This window comes from Pyxicephalus adspersus, chromosome 3 (genome assembly GCF_032062135.1).
Source record: "Pyxicephalus adspersus chromosome 3, UCB_Pads_2.0, whole genome shotgun sequence".
NCBI lineage: Eukaryota > Metazoa > Chordata > Amphibia > Anura > Pyxicephalidae > Pyxicephalus > Pyxicephalus adspersus.
Window position 1 is genome coordinate 23,151,402 of NC_092860.1, and position 24,950 is coordinate 23,176,351.

Here is a 24,950-nt window from a genome sequence, read left to right on the forward strand (position 1 = left end):
AAGCACCCCACTCGTTTATTTTTTCCTACCATCACAGGCCAAGTAAGGGAAATGGAACCCCCAAACAGGGCTACATGCAGAAAATTAAACTAAATGGATGAATGTATTTTATCTCAGTCTGTACAAAATAAAACATTCAAATGATGGTGGACTTTGGTATGTATTTATGTCTCCTTAATAATCAGTAAAAGGTGTGAAACTTACTTTTTGAGCCAGGGCTTGAACCACTCCACGGATCTCACGGTCCAGACATGTCACGGCACCATTCAGCTGGTCATGAAGTGTGTGTTGGAACTGTTCTGTGCTTATGACTTCACATGTCCTTCGCTCCAGAGACTTCCAGTCCAGCTTCTGCGGTAAAGACTGAACTATCAACCGCAGCTGTTCTATGTTGTTCACCACCAGGCACAACTGGAACACATGAAAGAGATGGCTATAGGTAAAAGCAGCATTATACTCTATTAATGAGACTACCTGAACATTTACCAGTATTTCTCTTTTTCTATCCTTCATTCTCCATTAATTGCTTTAGTGACAACAGGTAATTGCTTAACTACAGTGAAGAAAAGTGAGGTCATAGACCTGGAAAAGTCCTAAAGACCTGAGATCTGATTTCTTCTTTAGTACACAGTAAGAATAATGTGATCAGACTAGTTATCAAGGCCTTGTTAATTGCAATAATTTTCACAGTAACAGGAATTTTTCACCTCTATTGCCATAAAAACACAACTAAAGTGTTTAATGCAAATTTAGAAGACATCAGGAGACGTTAAATTACACATAAATGTCAAATTATACATATCAATCATTCACTAACACCTATGTTCAGTCTTAGTTCTTTGCAAAAAGAAGGAGCAATAGGTGTCAAAGTATACCTTGTTCGCAGCCTGTCCAGCATCTCCTTTGTCTGACAACTCATCAGCTCTCCGCTTAATCATTGTGCAGTATGTAACTGCAATACGGCACATGTCCTAAAAAACAAAACATTTCATCAATGCAAGTAAATCTTTATAGGACTGTTCTATTTTTTATATCTTTACATTATCCTAAATGTTCTGTGACACTCACATACAGTATGCAGACTATATTAAAGCAAATAAAAGAAAAAAAATTAGTAGTAAAGTCAGCCCCTGCCTCAGAAAATGAATACCTTCACATTAGAACTATCAAACTGTAAAGCAGGTCTTGCAATGGAAAGATTTTTAGTGGAAAATACCTGTGTATTGTTAATCAAAACAAAGTGCACTTGTTTTAAAGTGGGGGCAACAGATTTATTCTTGAGACCAACGTAAAACGAAACTACTATCTATGGTTGGGTAAAGAATACAGCTTGGATTTACACAATTATTCCAATATAGAACTCTGCCATATATCTTACTGTATAAACAATTTATATTTCTAAATCTATCTAATCTGAATCAAGGGTGTGAAACTACAATACATATACAATACATACCAGTTCATTCAAGCATTGATGCAAATCTGCAGTAGCTTAGCTATCTTCTGTTTAGTTGTTAAGTAAAGCTACCATCCTACCTATAATTGATATTCACTGCCAAGTCACTAACCAAATCACTTGCCACTTAGTAAAACATTTCATTACAGTCCTACTAAAAATTAAAATACTGTAAAACTGTAATTTTCATCAGAAGGCCGCTGCTTTATGTGTTTTAGGTTCTCAGAATGTATACTTTAGAACTGTTTTATTGCTGGAACATGCTTGTGCGATTAATAGGCAAAAGTAGTATAATGAAACCCAATAAATAAATATTGTTCCTATACTCTTTTTGGAGTTACCCATTTTGTGGGTTGAATTGTGTAAAACGGCAGAGAATATGGTCAATGATTGGTGGGTTAGTGCTAGGGGTTAGGTTATGGCCAGAGTGAGTGATATGCTGTTAGTAGTAGATGAAATGTAAATGGTAATTTTCCGTTTTTAGTTAGGCCTGGGTTAGTTTTAAGGGATATGTTTAGGGTTACATTTTAGGGAGGATAGGTATTAAGGTGATGTGTCAGTGTTGAAGATAAGTTAAAGGTTAATGTTAGAGAATGGAAAAGGTAAGTGTTAGAGTGACCGTAAGTGTGATGAATAGGTGATAGTTAGGTGATAGGCAATGACAGTGATAGGTTTTCATTGTAAGGGTTTCCCAATGTGATTAGTACGTCTCACAGCCACAAATAAAATAAACGCTGTGTTCAATGTTTTAACAATTTCGATCTGACACTTTGTTATGTTAATGGAAGAAGGAACACAAAAAGTAAGGAAATAATTTTAGATAACCCTGAAAACATTGGTAATACCTTGATAGACAAGTATACTGCCTCCTTTACCCTATCATTATTTACTCTTCACCTTCTTTGGTGTATACTATGTACCTCAGTGAATTTCACCATTATCATAAATGCTTCTTCGGGATCAGGCCAGGCCAGCTGCTGCCACGTGCGTCCAATCTGTGTGAAGCATGTTGACAGGTCAACCGTGGAAGAGCTGTGCTTCTGTAGCTCTGAAAGTGGAACCAGCTGAAAAAACATACAATTATTGTCATTGACACAACAGGCACACTTCTACTTGTATCCATAACTGTATTACTAGATATAACAGACTGCTCAATGGTTGTTTAATAAAGTATAATACATACAAGGGAATAACACCCACTCTGATGTATTATTCAGTTTAAGGTCATATTACAAGAGGTATGCAGGTTATCAGGTATTCATTGTACAAACATTATATTCCAAAACCAGGAACATCTTCTATTCCCCTGGGAAAGCTTTCTTTAAAAAATAAAATTTTATTGAGATATTCCAAAGGTTTACATAACAATAAAATGGCATGTTAAACAATGTACAAAAAAACAATATGAAAACAACGTCCTGAGAAAACACAAGCCAAATACACAAATATTAAGATAATGCAATGATGGAAAAGTAAAATAAAGAGAAACCCCAGTATCTCTTTTTTTATATATATATTTGCAGAAGGAAAAAGAAAAGAGGGGGGGGGGGTGTCCCGACTTAATGTGTCAGTTCGGTCTTTACAATCAAACACGGGATAACTCACTCTTCACAAGAAGAGTCACCGGCCAATCTACCATACTCTGCAGATGTACTAAACTGAACCCACTAGTACCAGGTCTGGATAAATTTATGGGTCTGATTCGTCCCCCAGCTGTAATCAGGTCTTCCATACGGTAAACATCTGCCACTCTCCTTAGCCAGTGCCCTAGGGTTGGCGGTTTGTCACACTATCACATTGCAGGAACGCATGCCTTTGCGGCATTCAAGAGATGTTATAATAAACAGTTTTTATATGCCTTTTTTGACATATCAGAGACATGGAGTGACGCCAAAGCGGGTTTATCTTTAATATTATTCTGTGAGTTTATGCACAAGGTCTGCCACCAAAGACCAGTAAGTAGAAAAAGAAGGGCACTCCCGAAAAATATGCAATAAGGTACCGGGAGCTGATCTACAACTCCAGCAGATTTTGTCCGTATGGGGGTAGATCTTAGTCAATTTAGAGGGCGTTCTATACCACCAAATGGCCAGCTTGTAATTCATCACCTCGTATTTATTGCAAGCTGCAGCCTGGTGGATAAAGTTGAGTAACATATCCTTTTGAGTTTCCGAAAATTTCACTTACAAGTCTGTCCCCCATTGGGTCACAAAGCCAAGAGTTTTGGGTGCATGTACAGCTAACAGGGCCTGTTACGAGTAAGACAAGGAACCTTTCAGGGGATACCCTCCTAAACACAGGGATTCCAAAGGCAACAAGGAGTGGCAAAAGGTTGCTGACGGTGGAAGAGCACATAACACATAATAAGTAAGTTGTATACAGTGCCAGGAATCCAAAGGGGGCAACTCCTTAGCATGTTGCAACTCAGGCAAGGGATACCATGACCTATCATGTAGAAAATGAAATGCCCTGTAAACACCCTTGGCACGCCACTGCTGAATAACTGCATTGGAGATCCTAGATGGAAACTCCGGACATCCCAGTATGGGAGAAAATGGGGATGGATAATCAACTACCTTTTGAGAGAAGAAAAACCGAGAGACTACTTTAAGAGTCGTCCCAATCAGAGGGTGTTGCATTATAGAAGCTTTGACCGTATTTGGTGCCCATGCCAAAGTGTCAATTGGGGTCGGGGATAAAGTGTCTTCCAAGCTTATCCAGACTTTGGACCCACTGTTAGTACACCAGTCCAACAACCTAGTCAAGTGGACTGCCTGTTGATATAATATTGGGTCCGGAAATTCCATACCTCCCTTTGCCTTTGTAAGTCTTAAAATTTTAACTCCTATCCGAGGGGAGTCCGAAGACCATAAAAACTTGTAAACTCTGACCGAATTTAATCATAATATGCAAAGGGAGTGCCTGTAACATATAAAACACTCTAGGCATCACGCTCATCCTTACTATATTACACCTCCCAAACCATGTAAAGGCCATTTGACTCCATTTCTGGAGGTTCTTCCTAATACAGTTGAAGAGCGGCAAAAAGTTAAGTTCCACAATGCGTGACAAATCAGCAGGTATCTGTGTACCTAGCTACTTAATGGAAGTGGACACCCAGCTAAAAGGCTGGAAAAGCTTTCTGACAAATTTTGGATAGTGTTTGTGGGACTGCCCATTCAGCTAATGATATCAGGTACTGATGTTAATTGAAAAGACCTACTATGTTTTTAGTGTTCCAAATATTTCCAAAGGTGTTTAACAGATTTCAGGTCAGAGCTCTGTGCTGAACCCGCACACTAAAAACTTCGGATCCATGTCTGCGGGGAAACAACTTCAGTTCTTAGACAAACATGTTGATACATAGTTCACACACACCTGGGGCTATGGCACCTGTTATTTCAGATGTTTCTCATTTTATACAATGTCCTTGTTTTTCATTCATTCTTACCAAGTCTATTTGAACAGCTCTTTGGACTCTCTCAAGTGCAGTGGTATAAGCCTTCTTCAACCAGCTAGGCAATGCATCTGCAAACCATCGGTGGGAATCAGACAGTGGTAGAGGTGCATTCCTACACGATAGGGAAAGGTCTAGTTTGAATTCTCAGATAATGTTATATGATATATATTGTTAGCATCAGATATGTAAGTGCAAATCAAATTGCCCAATTTTTTGGGGGCCTCCAAACTTACTACACCTTAAGTTAAGTCTTTCTCCAGGACACAATCCATAATGCACACCCACCTTTACCACTGGTGGCCAGGCAGCCAGTACTGCAGCCTAGGCTTGACATAGCCCTGTTACTTTATTACCCCTAATATGAATCTTCATTGGTTTAAAGAGACTTGAGGAGAGCACCCCTAATAAATGCTGGTAACGTTGGTCGGTTTCTTGCTAAAACAGATGACATTATGTGCTTCTTACACTGGGCTAGGTAAATCGATGTACAAGAGGTAATATTTCATTTACAACAACTTTACAATGCTAAAGCAGAAGTAGGGGTGGTGGTGAGTTTTAAACACTCTTTTTTACACAAATATTTAATAACTACTTGAGGAAAATAAGATGTATAGTATGTTCGATGTAGAAACAACCTCCTCTGGAGCCCAATACAAACTTTCCAAAATGTGTTGTACACCTAAGCACTTTTTTCAGTGTTATAACACAAACTTAAAATAATGCAAAAAGATGAGAAGATGAAAAAGTCAACTAAAATTGTAACTACAAATGTTAGGATTAAAAAAAACTATTTCAAGTTAAAGCCTAGCTAAACCCAAAACTGAAGAAGGTAAATTCTTACAACATTCAGAATAATAACTGAATACCAACACTGAGTAGAAGCAAAGTGGTGGATAAAATCTCTTTCTTGAGCCAAATGTGGTGGATTGCAGCATTTCAGTTAGTAGGAGGTTCAATCAAATGTGAACATGTGACATCCAAGAAATGGAAGAACAATAGATGTCAGAATAAATTTCCCTGCATCCCTGCATTACTAAGTATCAAACTGAGGAGACTTGACTTGTTGTCACAGGGTGGTGAGCAATTGCAAGACCTCAAGGAAAGGAAATTAAAAGGAATAAGCAGTCGGGGGATTGCTCTGGACCATAGGGGTAAATTGCTGTAGGAGCATTTCCATGTGCTCCTATTGACTTTATTGGGCCTCCTGTGATAAATAACAAAAACTTATCTAAACAATTTTCCATGATGCACCACACATATATGTTAGCAATACCCACTAAAAACAACAGGATGCCAAGTAACGTGTTGTGATGCACCTCGCTATGTGGGACATAGAAGAATGCATGTTTTCTTCCTGATATCAATCTTGTTGAGTGCACTACCCCCCAGGTGTAATCTCACCCCAACTGTCAATGCTGCTTGAAGATTACCTATTTGGTAGGAAGTTATGGAGGTTGTGAAGCTCGTGCAGAGTGAGATATAGTTGATACAATGGTTCAGAGAGCTGCTGGCGAGAGCTGTGGTTAGCAGGTGGGAGCTGACTTAACAAATGCTTGGAAACCTGAAAAATGTAATTAAATAAAAAAAGATAGGTCAGATGGGAAGAAGCTATGCAGTTCAGGTGTATTAAAAAAAAAAAAAAGAAAAAAAAGAAAAAACCCTTACCAGTTCCTCCAGTTCCTGAAACGTGAGACTGAAAACTTCAATCTTGATAGTGCTAAGAATATTATAGATACAAAGTAGATTTAGAAATTGTTAACCAGAAAAAGATAAAGTACAGTTTTTAATATATGAAAAGTCTTATTCTAAAGTACATAAACACTGATTTGTTCTTTTATAGATGAATACAAATGTTGCAATATTTACTTTAGGTTTTTACTTCTTTAGTTACTTACTTAAGAAAACATTTATTGAAGTACTTTTGGCATATCTGAAGGTCAGTGGTGACATCTGCTACAAGGTTTATCAAAGACTTTAAGTTTTCCTCATAGCCCTACAAAAAATAACATACGTTGAAGATATTCTTGGAAAAAGTCGGTTAAATTAGTCAGCATATCTTCAATTCATGGGAACACCAAATAAGTTTACTTTGGTATTTAATCTTAAGGAATAATACTGTTTTTTACATAAAAATTTCATTAAATTGGCACTCTTCAATTCATGGGAACACCAAATAAGTTTACTTTGGTATTTAATCTTAAGGAATAATACTGTTTTTTACATAAAAATTTCATTAAATTGGCACGAGGTATTTATAAAATAAATCTATTTTTATTTGCATTTAAAAGGTAAAATCCAACAGTACAGACATAAGAAAGAAAAATACGAAAATAGAGCAATTCTACATCCAATAAAAACCACAGTAAGAAACACATATGATATAAAGCAATAATAATAATGGGGATACTAGGGGTGGGCAAACAGGGGGTGTGGATACCTGGGATTCATAGTCTAAAAGAGAACCATGGAATCATAGATGTGTAGTCTGTAGTCTAGACAAGTGAGGAGGAGGAGGAGTACATCAACCATATGGACCATCGAGAGGTAAATGCCTCATTGTTGTCATCATCCATGGCTCTTAGTTCCCCTGATCTCATGAGCTGGCACAAAGTATTTATGACCTTAGACATACCTGTATCATTGGTTGCAGATGCTGTTTCTTCAGATCAAACCATTCATGAGTCCCTGTCTAAATTAGAGAATGTGAAAATAAAGTCATCCATGTAACAATACCATTCTCTGTAAAGATTGAAACTCTCTCCTGCTCTTACCTTGATAGCCTCCGTTATCCTGTCTTGTAAACTGGGAGTTGGGGAACACAATTCTCTGAAAGCCTTGGTCTTACACATCTGTATCAGCACCCTGCATATGAAAATAATACATGTATGTAATTATGATTATCATTATTATGAAATATTGACCTGTTCATACTCAAACATTCATCACATTTTACATTCTTAAAAAATACGTTTGATCAAATAAAATGTCCAGACCACAGGTGTTGAATGGACACCTTAATAAAAGAAACACCTGGACGAATACCACATGGCATAAGGATACATTTTAAAATAAGGCCTGTGCTTCCTAAATATTTACAGACAAGCAAGATAACTAGGTTGGTCCAAGGGGGAATATCTTCAAATGGGCACAAAGAAATGCCACAGACAGAACTTTTATAGAACCATTAAATGTGTTTCTTGTCCCCTGACAATTCTCTCTTTTTTTCTTCTTATTTCTAGAGCCTTTAGAGAGTTTACCTTGTCTGTAGTCAGTTGTCTATAACTGATGCCCAACATGGGCCATGGTTGACCTGGCTATACACCAGTAGATGTGTTCATGATCAGTAAACGATGGATATCTCCCTAGAAATATTGGTTTCCTGGATGAACAATTTGCACCACTCACTACTTTCTTAAATAAATAAATATTGAACAAGCTTTGGTGTTCTGATTCAGGTCAATTACAAGAAATCTGACGTTTGACAATCATACAAAAGCATTCCCCACAGTATAGGTAACAATGCAGCATAAGAACAAGTATGCTTTGTAAATCAAAAACTGTGATCTTGCCCTTCCAACATAACATATACAGGTATATACTTCTCAACCATTGATTGTGTTCTTGTGATTGTCATTTGTAGTTACTGACCTGAGCAATCCCTGGAGGCGTTCCACTGATTGGGATGCAGACAATGGAAACACAATGCGATACCGCTCAATAACAGACATTCCATATTGCAATAGAGAGTCAAAGGATTCAGCCAGCTCCTTCCGCTAAGATATAAGATAAGTAAGTGGAAAAACACAAAGCATGTAAAAAAAAACTAATTACAAGAACAGCTGAAAAGATAATTTACCACAAACATTTTATAATATACAGTCCTTGTACATATCCATTTAAAACAGTTATTTCGTTCCACAGGAGAGGTGATATAAATCAATGGTCCATATATTGTACTTGGCAAATAAATGACAAAAGGGCACTCTTTGCATCTGAAATAAAGGCGTTTAATTTCCACTTGTAGAAAGGCTTCCTTTAACAGTAAGACCTATAAAAAAATGACTATTGATCTGGGAAATATCTGATTGCCTTTTGAGGCATTTTATGTAGCAACATTGAGGCTATTCTTTATAAAGTTTTTTTGCCTTTTTATAAATCAGCTGTGGCTTAAGGTTTCTGTATATGTAATTTATTGATTTTTTTATTGGTTGAACTGGATAAACCTTTAATGGCCAACAAATGAAAAATTGAGGGAGTATTTCCTCCAATTCTGCACTTAAGTGATACAACATGCATGACCAATATAATTGTTATTTCCTCAGTCAAGTCTCAACTTTGTTAAAATTAAAAAAAATGTAATCATTTATTTGGCAAGCCTAGGCATCATTTTTATAAAATAAAGCCAGTACCAGTTCATCTTGCAGTCGTCCTTGGACCCAAAGGTACTCAATACTTGTTATGTGGTGCAGCAAGCAGCTACTGCTGAACTCCAGACTCTGGTATAGTTTACTATATGCCAGCCACTGTCTGAAAGCAGAAAGATCAGTAAATAATAATAGGAGTTATAGCTGACATATACAAAGGATAATTGTACATAATGGGAACAGGTAATAAATATTAAAAAAAAAGTTGATAAAAGAGAGTTAACAATTAATGACAACTAGAAGTTGTTAAACTCTAGATGCAACAAACCTGCATATGTATTATCTTGACAATAACTCTATAAATAAATATTTGCATACGTTGTTTCCAAGAGCATAAATTTCCTTTTACATAGCTCAGATTTTTTAAATTCTAGGTTAAAATTTGTAATTTTTTCTTTTATTTATTGTTTTTAAATATTGTAATTGTATCAGTCAATAGGGTCATCATGTGACTGGAATGTTTAAATTCCATGGACTTCAGCTGACACCAATCCCTGTGAGGTACATTATTTCTTTTGGCTGTTTTGGTTCAATAGACACAGGCAGGAGCCCTAAAAAGCAAACCTAAAACTTGGAGTCAGCTATATATATATAATCATGACCTGAGGTAAACTACAATATAAAATAAAAAAAAAACTGATTCAATGGCTTTAGTAGTTTCTGTGGATGTACATCAGGAATTCTGACTTTACCTACCTACATGTTTATTTTATGTCAATCACCAAAATGTTAAAGCAATTTAAGAAGAGGAGCCTGGCTACAGTAGCTTCCATGTTTCTTTTATAACAGGTTTGCTTTAAGCTGCGTACACACTTCCAATAATTATCGTTGTAAACGAACGACCGATCGGCCGAAAATCGTTCACAAAAAAGGTAACCAAAGATGCCGGCAAACGAGGATTGTCACGGCGGATCTGATTGGCCGACGATCGTTCACTATCTATTGTGTGTACCGTCGTTCAGTGATCGTGCATGTTTCTGCAATACACTTTCTCCTTTACATGACACTTCCTGCATTGTTTGAACGATCGAATCTATTGGTGGTTTATATTTGGAAGATTGTATCGTTATGACATGTACAGAATTGTGCAAAATACGATCGTTCAAATATAATTGTGCATAATCGTTGATCAGTTGTAATCGTTCGTTTTCAAACGATAATTATTGGAAGTGTGTACCTAGCTTTACAGATGTTGCAGAAAATTAAACTTATGCAAGAAAATGTGAATGAAACTTACGCAAGTCCCTGGTGAAATTCTGACAGATCTTTCTGGGCAGCATGTAGATAGAGTATTGTGGTACCATGAGGTCCAATTTCCCCATCCCATATGGAGCCAGCAGCCTGAGGTATGGAATGACAGATGATAAGGTATGTTGTATAAAGAGGGAAGAGTATAAAAGGGAAAAACAGTTGAAACAATAACTCTGGCAAGTGCTGTGCAGTGAGTTTATTAACCTGAACTCTTTGCGGTACTGGGATCATGGGTTAGTAAGGGATCATAAGAAAAAAAAAAATCTCAGGAAATCACTTTTTAATTTTTTTGGATTTCAATGTTTTTATTGAATTTTTTAAACATAAGAAAATAAAACAACAGTGAATACAGAGACCAAAATAGCATCAATAAATAACAGTGTCCAAAACTGGTGTTTTATAAAAATCAAAACCATTAATTGGACTATAAGTGAATCATATCAAAAAAATTGAATAATACAGCAATTAAACATTTTTGTGCTTGTGTCACAATTGGTTTAAAAAACCTAGATCAATAGATAGCCAGGGAAAAGAAAAGAAAAATAATGAGGGATAGGAAAGGGGAAACAGGAAGGAAGACTTTACAAAATTTATGACATATTTCAAATTACCACTCATGATCTGTAATAAGAGGTCCAGGGTTCTCAAATATCAAATTTAGCTAGGGAATTCTGTAATTCGTGTTAATTTGTCATTTATCATAATCCAATTTAAGTTAGAAAAAATAGGTTCTAGGGTTATTGTAGACATTTTCCAAGCTTTCGCAAAGGCAATCCTTCCCACCAACATTATCATCTTGGTCAGTTTCAGTGTTGATTTAGGAAGGACCAAGTCCAGTTTACTAAACAAAGCTGCCTCCGGAGAGCTGCAGATCCACGAGATCAAGTTAGATACCTCGTCCCAGAATTCCCTAGCAATTTGGCATGACCACCAGATATGTATCATGGACCCGTTGGAAGTTCAACCTCGAAAGCACATTGGAGAGACTGATGGAAAAAACTGGGCCAGTCTGCTTGGTACAAAGTACCATCTTAGCATTACTTTATATTTGGCTTCCATTAGGGTGGAATTCAAGGAGACTTTAGAAAGGGAATATGCTATATCCCACCAGTCCTCTAGCTGCCAAGTTATGCCCAGTTTGGATTCCCAATCCAGCATGTTTTTCAATTTTCCAGGGGCGGAAACTGGGGCTGAGTAAATGATGGAGATTTGCCCTCTGGTGGAGACTATGGAAGAACAGGTGCTTTCAAATGGGGTGGGCCGCATGGGTCATAGGGCTTGTCTGATTATTGTATTAATAAATGAGTGAAGCTGTCGGTAGCGAAAATACTCTGGGAATGGAATCTCTCTTTTAGAAGTCAAGTACTCCCAAGTGAGCACTGATCGAACATTTATCAAGTTATTTAAGCACCTAAAACCCTTTGAGGTCCACCAATTAAAGTGTTCTGGATGTAAGCCCGGTGGGAAGTCTGGGTTAGAGGTTTGTGTGGGGAAGATAACTTTGGATGGGTAGAATACCTATCCCAAAGCTGGATTGAATGAAACAAAGTGGGGCAGCTTATTTCCCCCCTTGATTTTTTCTGTCGCCACATGAAAGCTTCTATTGAACCAGTAAAATTATCATGATTCTTTATATCCACCCCTTGGGGCCAGGCACCGGGCAGGTTACTCAGCAACAATTTTGCCACCAGTCCTCCCATTAGTTTAGCCTTTTGAATTCTACTCTGTTCGCCCGCCTAAACAAATTTAAGTATTCTTGTTTGGAGGAGCGCTATCTCCTTTAGGGGGACTCTAATTGGGAGAGTTCGAAATAGGTATAGTAGCCTAGGAAGCAAGTTCATTTTAATGGCAGCAATACTCCCCAACCATGACAGAGGTGTCTACGACCCTAGGTATTATAGGTCGGCCAATAGTTTCTTAATCAAAGGGGTATAATTGTGCTTGTAGAGATTGCCGTTAGAGGATGTCAAGTGTATTCCTAGATATTGGAGAGAGCCATCAACCCCACTTTTTTATTTTGTTTTACAAATGAAAAGATAGGTAATCCTTAACTAAGGCTAAAAAATGTAACTGTGACTTCACATATGCCTTAAAACAAACCTTCATTTATCTCTGTATGTATAAGCATTGTGAGGAAAATTGTTTTTCAAAGATCTAAAATTATCTTTTTCCTATGGACAGCAGATATTGTCAGGCAGCCAAACACCCACTGTTAACAAACAGTGGGTGGCTGGCCGAAAGGTGCTAGAAACAACCTGACATTAGAGCCTTTTTTGTAGGGATCCTAAAGCATGAATAGTGTAACTTTTAAGTCAGCTACATAAATAATTAAGGTTTGTTTGAATGCATTATTGCTTCTATTAAAGTATACATTTTTGAAAGAATGTCCATAGTCTGTGGGTGCAGCATGTTTTACAGCCAAATTATTTTTAGTAGGAATTTTTTTTACTATGTGTATACTATTGTACCAATGTATACTACTAAATCTGCTCATAAACACATGAACAGGTATTCCCACTGGAAGATTTCCTATTTACTTTTACTCCTATGATAACTCAAAATGATAATTTGTCCCTCACTTACAGTACTGCTGTCAACACAGATTGTAATTCCCAGCACTAGGGACACAGGCAACAATAAAAAATAAACTAATAGAGGTTCTTTTCTTTCCTTTCTCTATCAAAAAAGGTTTCCATTGATTCAGAAAGGGTAAAAAGTTATCTTTTTAAGTATTCCTGAAACAGTTGCCACTTTGTTATGCAGGCTCTGTAGTCAGGATCTTGGGTGACTAATACTAATCAGGTGATCATTAATTCTTAGTCATTGTTTCCATGACTAAAGGAAATTCCCCCTTTTAAAACAAAATATTTTTTCTTAAATTTAGAATCTGTATGTGGCCAGATATGGCAGAAAATTCCTTCACCAGCTCTCTGCCAAAAATATTACATTAAACATTAAGCTATATATATATATATATAACTGCAAGAAATAATAAATAAATATTATTGAGTTTGGAGATTAAAATTGGAGAATACTCTATAAATTAGTAAGATGTGTATGTTTTTACAGTCATCCTTTATTTTAATTTTTGGTAGATGCTTGTGCATTAAACCATCTCATATGGTTTAAGATCCCCATGTTTTATTGTTTTTTCCTTTATTTACTTTTATGAAGAATGTAAAAAGAGGTAACAAGAGCATATGAAAACACTCAAACTCCCTTAGTGTTCAGTACAACTGAGGTGCAGAAATTTTCTCCTGGCACAGGAAATAGACTCTCTGCACACTGCTATGCACCCTTGCATAAGTCTAGTGCATGTAATGAAGTTTGGAAATGTATATATAAAGTCTGGAATAGCCGAAACATATCATAGGCCTGGTACATTAGGCACCTATACTGTAACTTAATAATGTATTTCGGAGGGTTTGTCAGCCCCTCTCCTAAACATATTATAGTACTAAATACCAATAACCCATTTACCCAAAATACTAAATGCTACATAATTCCTGGCAATGTCCAAAGCAGAGAAGACCATGATGCTAAAATCAGAGTTTAGATACCGACATGGGAAAGATGCTCATGAACAATTACATAAAATTCACTGAAAGAATTGTATGTAACATCCTTCCCTGCACAATACACTATTTCTGCAAAACATACAACAAAAAACTGAACATATGTTGCATCATGTAAACCACAAAAGCACACTCACTATACTGTTCAAAAAACGCCACCTAAATTGTATCAATAAACTTTTTGTTGTCTTTGATTTGGTATATATATGATTAAAGGCATGTTACTATATCTTTAGATATAGATATGTTCTATAGATACTACAGTAAGTGAGTTTTGTCATCAAGTGTGTGTTACTAGCAGGATCGCCAGGTGAAAAAGAGGCACAAAGTTAAAAACAAAAAACGACTAATGCAACCACTACATTTAGGGACTGGTAAGCTACAACATAGATGTATTAAATTATATTTAAAACATATAGCGAGTTCTATACCTGGTGTTGCGTTATCTCATGACGTACAAACTGCTGTAATAACTGGCGGTGGATGATGTAGCTGGGGTTTTTACTCAGCATGGTGGCTCTCTGTAAAAGCAAATATAGGACAAATAATTTAAGGATAATACAGAAAAAACAGTAAACAAAATTTATAAAATCTTTTATTCTTTACAGAATTTAGCAATCATCAACAATGCTGAAAAGTAAAAATGCCGATAATTATATTACAAATATTTTTTTTAATGAAACCTGTACTAAGGGAACGTAAAGGTCACCACCACTGGCTTCCTTTTCAAAATTATTATTTCCAAAATGATTGCATCAGTATTTCACTATGATGTTTTATTCAGTGAAACAGAAATTACTGAGACAACCAGGCATTCAGCATTTTAAAAAGGTCAGCAGGTCAGCCATGAAATCTGAAATATTTTCCTTTCATCCCCCTGTGCAGGATACACAGACTGGTAGAGGAAGGGACAGGACTTCATGGAAATACTCTAACAAGAAGCATTTTGATAGAAGGAAAGGGATAACCATATTTCCATTAGGGGGTTAATGTTCATCAGATAGAATGTATGAAAAACCCAAGTACATAAGCTTATGGCTTATGGCATGGCTTTTTTATGCCACGTACTCTCTTACAGACAGCAAAAAATTGAGAACTTTCCCTTCCCTACTTAAAAAAAATGGATGGCAATACATTCTACTACCTACCCTTAGTATTAATCTCTATCTAAGATAAAAGTTAGAAAGTGTATTAAAGCTTAACTCCATGCATTAATTAAGGAGCTGTTTACCTGCTAAATGATTTGTATTTCTGTCCAGTCATTCTTAAGATTCCCACAGTCTTTCCGCACTTTTTCTGTTACTAAAATGAACACACTGCTAATATCCCCCTGTTCATTGGACAGTGATAGAGAAGCAACAGACTGATGAAGTCTCCCATCTGCTTACTCTAGCTCACTTGTTCTATAAATATATTCGGAATATTTGTTAATGCATTTAGCTCACCAGCAGCTTATATTTCTTCCCCTTCCTCCCACAGTCTGAGCGCTGCTCTTCAACTTATTAAAAGCTACTTTGGTCAAAAGTAAGAAAAACTGGTTATGAGTCCTTTGTATTACACTTGTCTTTTATGGGCACAACTGAATGGCAGTTCAGAGTCATTGAAATCCCATAAGAAGGTCAAGTATATAGACTATCATTGCTTCTGTAATTCCTTGCTCTATCTAAAACTGCTTTAGTTGGGCATGAGGTTGATACATTGGGCCTGATTTATTAAAGCTCTCCAAGGCTGGAGAAGATACACTTTTATCAGTAAAGCTGGGTGATCCAGCAAACCTGGAATAGATCTGGTCCAGGAGTCAAAACATTTCCTAGCAAATAACTAGCAAAGAAATCCATTCCAGGTTTGTTAGATCACACAGATTTACTGATGAAAGTGTATTCTCACCAATCTTTAATAAATCAGGCCATTTCACGTTAATACTGAGGTCCCTGCTGGGGAAATTCCATGAATAATTGTCCAGGAGTAGAAGTCCAGTCCCAGGAATCAACATTCTTTACTGCAGTGCAAAAATTAACTATTAAGTTAAAACTGTACCATATTTCTAAAATGAAAATAGTGTTGTCCAGAATTCATCAGGATGCATCAGTAAAGAAAAGATGCCAGAATGAAATGTTTACTCACCTTCTTATGGGTTAAAAGAAATTGTAGATGACATCGTCCTCTATCTGGATACGTTTCTGTTCGAGGTTCTAGATTGTACCAGCGGTCCTCTTTACATTTAAGATCCTGGGCAGAGTTAAAGATGTCTGTATTAATTAGTTGTAGACATTGGATGTTATACAGAAAATCATCTTATTTGTCCCTTTCCCTGACCTAAAGTAACCCACCCTCCTCCTCCACAGATCCACACCTAAAATTGAATAGCCAGAGTTACCAGTTAGTTAGAAATAGGTATACTGCCGGCTCTCAGTTCTTAGTAAGTATGAATATGCAGAGAAGGAGATTGAATTACTTAAGGTCAGGGAAATGAGCAAACATGATAACTGGTACAGTTAACTTTGATCTCTGTAACTAAAAATCAAGAGTGTTCTCACCTGTACTCGTAGTACCACATTGCCTAAAAAGTCATCTTGACCCTTGTCCTTTCTGGCATCTTTAAATATCCTGATGGCAATAAAGTAAGATAAAAAGGTAAGGGATAAAATCTTCATCAAGCTTTAAACTGCAAAACTAAACCTGTGCCCAAGTTTTGCAAATATTTACTCTTCTTTGTTTAAATAAGCCCTCATTCACCTCTTTAGCTATTGGTTTTTGTAAAAAAATCTATTTTCAAAGTTCACAGGTTTTGTCTATGGATAGAACAATCTTGGCATGTTGCTGGCCCTTTAATGTAGACACACAGCAAGCCCATGTGAAGATTGTTAAGAATATATAAATACATCCGTAAAATTCATAGGAAAAGCTATGCGATGAAAGACATCAATTTTTTAGCAGGACTTTTAAAGCCAGTACCATCAATATATTACGAGAATAAGAAACATTAAAAACAAACATCATTTCAAATACATAAAACACAATAAAATTATGGGTGTATATAATGACCTCTCCATACAGAATACCTAAATTAAATTCTGAATTACTTCTCTACGCATTTTGCAGAAAAAAATTCTCTTCTTCAGGAGTTTTGTTTGTACTTCCAGCAGCCCTCTTTTTTAAAATTGTTGTAAGGAAGGAGGTGGTTATGGCGGCAATGGTATATTTAAATTCTGTTTAGCCAATTAGTGATAAATCTCTTTCAATTTTCAATATAAATCACAGTGATCCCAAGTTTCATGTCCTTCAGTCCTTAAACAGATATACGAACATACAGCACAACCATGTTCCTACCGTGTTTCCCCGAAAATAAGACACTTTGTTATATTTTTTTTGGCTCCCAAAAACACACTAGGTCTTATTTTCGGGGTAGGTCTTAAAAATAAAAAAAAAACTTACCTTTCGGAAGACGCGAGCCCGAGTTCTGGCTTCTGACAGGCGGAGTGCATGTAGTATCACTCCGCCTGTGACAGGAGCCGGAACTAGAAAGAAAGCATCGGCTTGTGCGGCTCCGGAGTGTGCACTGTCGCATGCTTTCTTTCAGTGTCCCGCTGCCTTCACAGGGAAAGAACACGACTCGGTGAGTACTGTCCTCCGGTTTTTAATTTATGTATGCTTTTCTTTTCTTTTTCTCCTCTGACCTGCTGTATGTAGTTAAGGGGGATCTTGAGCAGGGGTGGGCTGGCTGTTACGGACCCCCGCGTGCGGGGGGGGGGATGGGGGGCGGGCGCTAGGGCTTGCGTGCAAATTATTAAGCTTTAGATTTTTTAGGCTGAATTACAGTTTTGGGTGGGTTTTTTTTTCTGAACTGGACAGATTTACACTAGGTCTTATTTTCGGGGTAGGTCTTATATTAGGGCAGGTTTAGAAAATAGTGCTAGGTCGTACTTTCGGGGTAGGTCTTATTTTCGGGGAAACACGGTATTCCATCGGCTTCCCTTGCAAGTGAGTCAGCCAGACTCGCAAGGGAAGCCGATGGAATAGGAACATGGGCTGCTGGAAGTACAAACATCAGACTTCTCCTCTCCTTTCTCCTGAAGAACCAGATTTTTTTCCTGTGAAACGTGTCGAGAAGTAATACAGAATTTAAACCCTTCGGGGGTATTCTGTAAGGAGAGGTCATTATATACACCCACGATTTTATTGTGTTTTATGTAATTGAAATGATGTTTATTATTAATAAAATTTTGTTATTTTTGTAATATATTGATGGTACTGGCTTTAAAAGTCCCACTTAAAATTGATGTCTTTCATCACATATCTTTTCCTAATAAAATAAACAAAAAATGGCTGATTTTTGTTTATTGCTGCTTAAAGATTTTGACTTGATTGGCTTAGGAACAATGCAGCTCTTGACTATCTAGTAATAACACAATTACAGAAATTCTTACCTTTTCAGTCCATGAAGATCTGTGAGCTCCCCAAGTTTTGTTTTAACAGATTCTACATCATCATAATCCCTTCAGTGAGGAAGAGGACATATTATGAGATTAGTAGATGGAGAAGAACACTAAATATACATTCCGAGATTTGCAAAGCCCGGGACTGCAAAAGGCAATTTAAGTTCTGACACACACTTGCCTTAAGAAAAAAATATATTAACGTATTGATGTTTACAAAGCTGTGCCGAATTGTGTCCTTTATATCTGTATTTAATTCAGCTTTAAACATTTAAAAATATATATACTTTGAATATATTTCACAAAAGAAGAAAAAAACACAAATACAATGTCTACTTGTAAATTAACAATAATTTGTGTAAGAGCCTTTGCTTACCACATATCCATAGTAAATTTTGCATGTTCAATGTCTTCCACTTCCCTGCAACACATTATGATAAGAATTTAGTCCAATTATTCGACATATATAAAATAAGAAGAAACACAATTTAAAGTACATTTATTACACCATTGAAAGTAAATAAGCATATTAAAAATGAAAAAGATGATTGAATTTGGCTTTAGGAATCCAGTATAATTACAGAATAATAATTGTTTTTTGCCACACGTGCATGCTGGAGAATTGCAGAGGCTTTTGGATTTACTGATGTGATATTGAAAACTTATTTGTTTTAGAAACTCCAATGAATCAAATTTTCTGATTTTAGTTTTCACTTCTCACTATTTGAATAGCAAGTATACCGGGGTGGAGGGCTTTTATGATGCCCTGTTACTTTGCCTTGCATAGGCCAGATAGCAGTGTCACTGATTTTGCATTACAATTGTAATTTACAGCCATGTGGTTCTTCTTTCCAGCAATGGTTATGGCAAATTATTGTTAGAAAATGGATCATTAGATAGCATTGCTAACAGCAGGAGAAGGAGAAACATGCTGGATCAAAAATTAGAGATGGGGATGTGTTCCATCTTGCAAACAGTTTGTTATTTAGAGTATTACATAATGATATATCCTACATGGTCTCTTCATTTTGTGTTTTATATGGCAAAATTCTTACTTTAGAAATTATTGAACATTTGTAATATAATACTAAACTAGCGCTGAACCGAATTAAGTGACATCATGCCATATATGATACCTACATTAGGAAAGTTTCATCCCATACTGGATTTAAGGTCTGGGATTTGACTTGTGTCCTGTGTGTCTGATCCTCTGGAAGTGTGTTGCGTACTACAGCCTTCTGCTTCTGCTTCTTGTCCGGATTTGGACTGACGTCCCTGGAGTGACTGTTGGGCCGACTCTCAATTCCCAGAAGACAGTAGGGATCACTAAAACCTTTCAGAAAATACCCAGTATAACATTAAGAACAAATCATGCTATAATATTTACTAAAATATAACATAAATGGGAAAAAATCACATATATAAATTAATTAAATCCGTCCACAAATCAAAGCAATGGTAAAGTAAATCCTAACGGAATTGCCTTTAGGTATCTAACTCAGTAAAACATAAATCATACAGCTTTCTTTAAATAACATAAGGCACATAATATACTATGGGTATAGGAATAGTAACTTATAGTTACAATAAAGTATTGCTTTATTGTGTTGTCTTAGCCTAACTATTTGATGTGAGGGTCTTGGGGGTGATAAATCTGTAACGAATACGCAAATATGGTTATTTTCAAATGAAATTTTTGCATTCAGGCAAACTAAACAGAAGTCTTGGGCCTTGGTATTGTCCAGGGGTTCCAGCTACAACCTTCATGCTGCAGTAGTAAACCGGGAGAACAAATGGTCAAAGCTGTCATTTCTGTTTTCTGATAGTACAGGCCATGCACGTAATAGGCTTTTCAAATAGCTTTTACCAATTGTAATATATTGTATCGACAATTGATGGGATGAGGGAAAGCTTCCATTTAATTCAGGACCTGTTTCTGCCTTAACACAGCTCTGGCTTATCACCTGCCCCCACTTCTTGCTTACATTCCAGCAATAGCTATACAGTATTTTTTGGGTTGGATTATCTAATGCTAACAGTGAACCATGCCTGCGTAACCAAAAATATAACCAACTCATCAACAATGATCAACTGCCCTCCAAGCAGGCGGGTCCTAATAAACAAATACTACAAATCAAAGCATTCAGTATACAAATATATCAACTAATATTATATTATTATCTTACCGCTAACATCTTTTCCAAGAATCCCTTTGGCTTGTTTGACTGTAACTTTCACACAAAAAATTGGTGGCTGAAAACAAAAGGTTTAGAGTGTTATCTTTATCCTAATTATACAATAACTGCTTGACTTTATTATTCATCAACAATATATCTGACTAGGCTGATATAAATCATACTGATACATCTACACAGACCGACATGCAAACATAAATATTATGGATTTGGGTCAACTGTTGCTTGAACCAACTTTTACTTAGCAACTTATTTTACAAACAAAAATCTCAATGGAATATATATTAGTTTTGTATGGTATTTTACGTATTTCAAATATGGTTTGGAGTAAAACATGCATTAAAAAAGTTTCTTTATTTAGGCAGCATATATTGCAACAGTATTATATATTTCCCATGGAAGTTTAACTGAAGTCTTTGTGACTGATCTTTTTCTTGGAAATGCCTTCAAATATCCATTTCTGTTTAGCAGAGCTCTGTGCTGACAACAGATTATACAGATATAGGATTTAAGGAAATTGAGTGGCCCTGTAAGATATGAGCTATTACTTAAAGTTGATTGCAGAGTGCACTGGGCCTGCTTGTTGGACCTCACAGATATATTTCACTACATTGCACAACTGCTGGAGCAGAAATGTAGAGATGACATTATATGAAGCACAATGTTTATTTAACAGCATATCTATTCTCATGATTTTAGATGGCTTTGTGGTTTTGTGAATTCCACTAAAATGTATGGAGGGAAGATTTACTTTCTATACCTGAAGTCTTTGCCATATACCTCTTCCTCTTTCCCTTTAAATATATTACAAGGAAAGAGAAGTGGAGAAGAGTGGGCCGGTGAAGTTTTGCCTGAATGAAAAACTATAAACAGGTAGGCTGTGTCCACTGTAAGTATTTCCCTGAAGTTTCAGTTCCTAAGGGACAATACTTGTAATGGTATGAGAATTATGATTTGATCTCACCATTGTGTTCACTATATACTTGTACTTGTACTTTTTAAAGCTAAATGGAGTTTAAAACAAATTACAATATTGTACTGCCATTACCTCAAGGGCTTTAACACTTTCAAAGATGGCATTGTGTTCTGCTGGATCCATGTTGAAGGCCTAAATGAAACAAATGATTACTGCAACTAACACCAAATGTAGTAGAGGTTAAAGGATAACTGCAATTTTGTTTTAAATTCAATAATAAATCTAGCACACATAATAAATAACCATTACAATAGCTATGTGTCTTTCGCATAAACCAGGATTTGATAAGCACTCCCCCCCCCCCCAAGTCACAAAGTGGTGACCACTGACATCACTACCTGACCATATAGGTTCTTGCAGAGTAACCAGTACATAGAAAGTTTGTTTTGATGCAGCAATGCATCTAAAAATAAATTACTACGGCCTGCTCCCCCATGTTAACTACTACTACACGGTCCCCCATATTACTACACGGTCCCCCATGTTAACTCTGCCTAGCTGTTAGCCAATTGGTGAACGTACTGAAGAGATTTACCAGCATTCTCATTATCACCGTTCTATCATTCACAATAACCAGTTAGTTAGTATCATTTTGTTATTGTGTTCAACCAATGTGCTAACAAATAAGTAAAGTCTATAAAGGGTTAGCTATGTTGTGGCGTGTTGGCAGTTTTTTAATAAATAGGTTGCCTTAACTTAATTTACGTTAATATGAAATTTTATTACTGCAATGCAAACACATAAAGGGTCCAAAAATGACCTTTCATGCATAAAATGTCTATAGAATTGTGTAACTTTAATCTTAGTAAATTGATTTAGGTGTCTACATAATTTGATGTTGTGTACTAGAAAACAGACACACAGACCTTAGGAAAGTTGGCTGATGAGTACAGTACCAACTCAATGTGTTTTAGCTTGTATTAAATGATTTTTTTGGTACATTGGAGATTTTTGCTTTGCATAAGACTATACTATTCCAATATATACATATGGAGAGAGGGAGAGAGTCCTTTGAAAATTGAGTACATTTTGTAGAATAATATTATAAAATGGATATGGAATGGATAGTATATATGAGAATACACAAGCCTTAAAGTCACAAGTGTACTTTGTTCACTACAGTTTAGGAACATCCAGATAAGAGATGTCAGTTCAATCACGTGAAAGACAGTTTGGCTTAATCATGAAAATGACATAACATCCAAGAACATTATATGAATAGATACAAGCACTTGCAGTCCCAGTACTAGGAACGTATATTTTAAACATTGTTAGTTAGGATTTTAAAGTGTAAAAATGTATGCAAATAGCTACACATAGTATATATGTACAATACATTTGTGTTATCTCTTTTACATGACAAAACAAATCCAATTGTGTTTTTAATCCAGATACTTTCACTACCATAAATTTCTTGTTTTGCTTTGCAGTTAAAACACTACAAGTTGGTGAGGATGGATGTTGGAGTTGGATCAGGAAGGAATACTTTCCTTTTGCATTGGAAGTGATCTATACAGTCAGTACTTTGACAGCAATCAAATGAAGGCCCTAAATTTGTTTTAACAATGGGCCCTTTGTTGACTATGTTTATGTATATATATGTGTGCTAGGTGTAACAGCGTGTATGGCACATCATGCCAGGTATAATGAGGGTAGATCATGGCATGGCATGTTGGGTATAATGACATGCATTGGACTGTGTACTTGGTTAAATGGTGGAAATACACAGTTTGGTGGGTGACCTTGGTACAGAGCCCTTTGTGCAGCTTAACACAAAACCATCTATTGTAACAGAGTGCATGGTACATAGCCTTGTGTGTAACAGAATACAAGGTTCAATGTGTGCATAGAACAATATATTGTGTATAACAGCATGTATGGCACAGTTTTTGTGGGTACCAGGCAGCATGCATATTGTGTTCTGTTTAACACATTGGTCCTGATTTTTTAAAGCTCTCCAAAGCTGGAGAGGATACACTTTCATCAGGGAAGCTGGGTGATTCAGCAAACCTGGAATGGATCTTGTTCAGGATTCAAAACATTTGCTAGCAAATAGCAAATGACTTTGAAGAAATAATCAGACCCAATGGGGTCCAAGACTGGAGAAGATAGACTATCATGGGAGAACCTAAGTGATCCAGTAAGCCTGGAATGGTTTTCCTAAAACATCATTGGATATTAGTTGTCAAATATTTTCAATCCTGGACCAGTTCCATTCCAGGTTTGCTGGATTACCCATGTTCTCCCATGTTAATACAACTACACCAGTTCTGGACAGCCTAAATATCAGGCCCAATGTATCAAACTTATGATCTGTAGATACACCCCTATTGTGCTATTGTTTATTTTTTTTTAAACAAATAGGCATGTGTTGTATACGTGACTTCTCATTCATCTTGTGTATATACCACTTATGCCATACAAAACTACTTTTCGATGAACGAAGTGGCCTCTTACCATTTGCAGATAGTTGTACAGCTGGTCATTATCAGAAATATGGTGTGACTCTAAAACCCCCATGCGGTGTATTATGGTATACAGGGCTTCTCCATAAAGCAGGTTACGCTGAACAGAAAGAAGAAAAACAGCATTAATGCCAGATCTGAACCAGGTATTAGGATACCTAAACTGCTCAATATAACAAAGTATTCGAGCTGATAAATGTGTGATAAAATGAAAGCTGAATTGATGTGGAGTATTTTCAAGCCTAGTTAATGCTAGTTGGGCTTAAAAATGATCTAGCTATATTTACTAGATACCAACTTCTGGTACAGTGGCCGATACCAAGATATAAAGAAAAGTCACATAGATCCACATATATCAAATTGTAAACCTTCAGATGATTCTCATGTGGCCCATTCAGCTATTTGTGTGATTTAACTCCTGCTATTGTGATCTGTTTAAAACACAGACTATTCACAAAAATGAGTGTTTGGGGGGTGCGTAACTAATCCAACTCTTTACATGATAGCTTTTAGTAATAAATAAACAATGGTGCAGAACTATTTTGTATTAGCCATAACAGAATGTTTAACAATGGTTTGTTGAATAATTCAGCAATGGATCTATAAAAAAGATATGTAAAGCTCATTTAGACTTGTGCATTGCAACACATTTGTTAACACACATTAACCCAGCATATCTGTTTAAAGTATATATAAAATCAAGAACAATGCA

General features: G+C 36.3%; 1 protein-coding gene across 7 annotated transcripts in view; it reads right to left on the bottom strand.

Moving 5' to 3' along the window:
- Positions 1-24,950, bottom strand: part of UNC13D (unc-13 homolog D) — a 46,053-nt gene that overhangs the window by 9,031 nt on the left and 12,072 nt on the right. For all 7 annotated transcript variants that reach the window (XM_072403912.1, XM_072403909.1, XM_072403908.1 and 4 more), the window contains 21 exons: positions 24,231-24,338; positions 21,846-21,905; positions 20,789-20,855; positions 19,743-19,935; positions 18,979-19,023; positions 18,594-18,662; positions 16,704-16,773; positions 16,291-16,395; positions 14,598-14,687; positions 10,578-10,681; positions 9,326-9,443; positions 8,565-8,689; positions 7,688-7,778; positions 7,549-7,605; positions 6,812-6,909; positions 6,582-6,633; positions 6,347-6,477; positions 4,908-5,028; positions 2,377-2,520; positions 876-971; positions 205-411 (listed from right to left, as the gene is read on the bottom strand). In XM_072403912.1, coding sequence (XP_072260013.1) covers positions 205-411; positions 876-971; positions 2,377-2,520; positions 4,908-5,028; positions 6,347-6,477; positions 6,582-6,633; positions 6,812-6,909; positions 7,549-7,605; positions 7,688-7,778; positions 8,565-8,689; positions 9,326-9,443; positions 10,578-10,681; positions 14,598-14,687; positions 16,291-16,395; positions 16,704-16,773; positions 18,594-18,662; positions 18,979-19,023; positions 19,743-19,935; positions 20,789-20,855; positions 21,846-21,905; positions 24,231-24,338 — 2,151 coding nt within the window. The remainder of the gene's footprint in view (positions 1-204; positions 412-875; positions 972-2,376; positions 2,521-4,907; positions 5,029-6,346; positions 6,478-6,581; positions 6,634-6,811; positions 6,910-7,548; positions 7,606-7,687; positions 7,779-8,564; positions 8,690-9,325; positions 9,444-10,577; positions 10,682-14,597; positions 14,688-16,290; positions 16,396-16,703; positions 16,774-18,593; positions 18,663-18,978; positions 19,024-19,742; positions 19,936-20,788; positions 20,856-21,845; positions 21,906-24,230; positions 24,339-24,950) is intronic.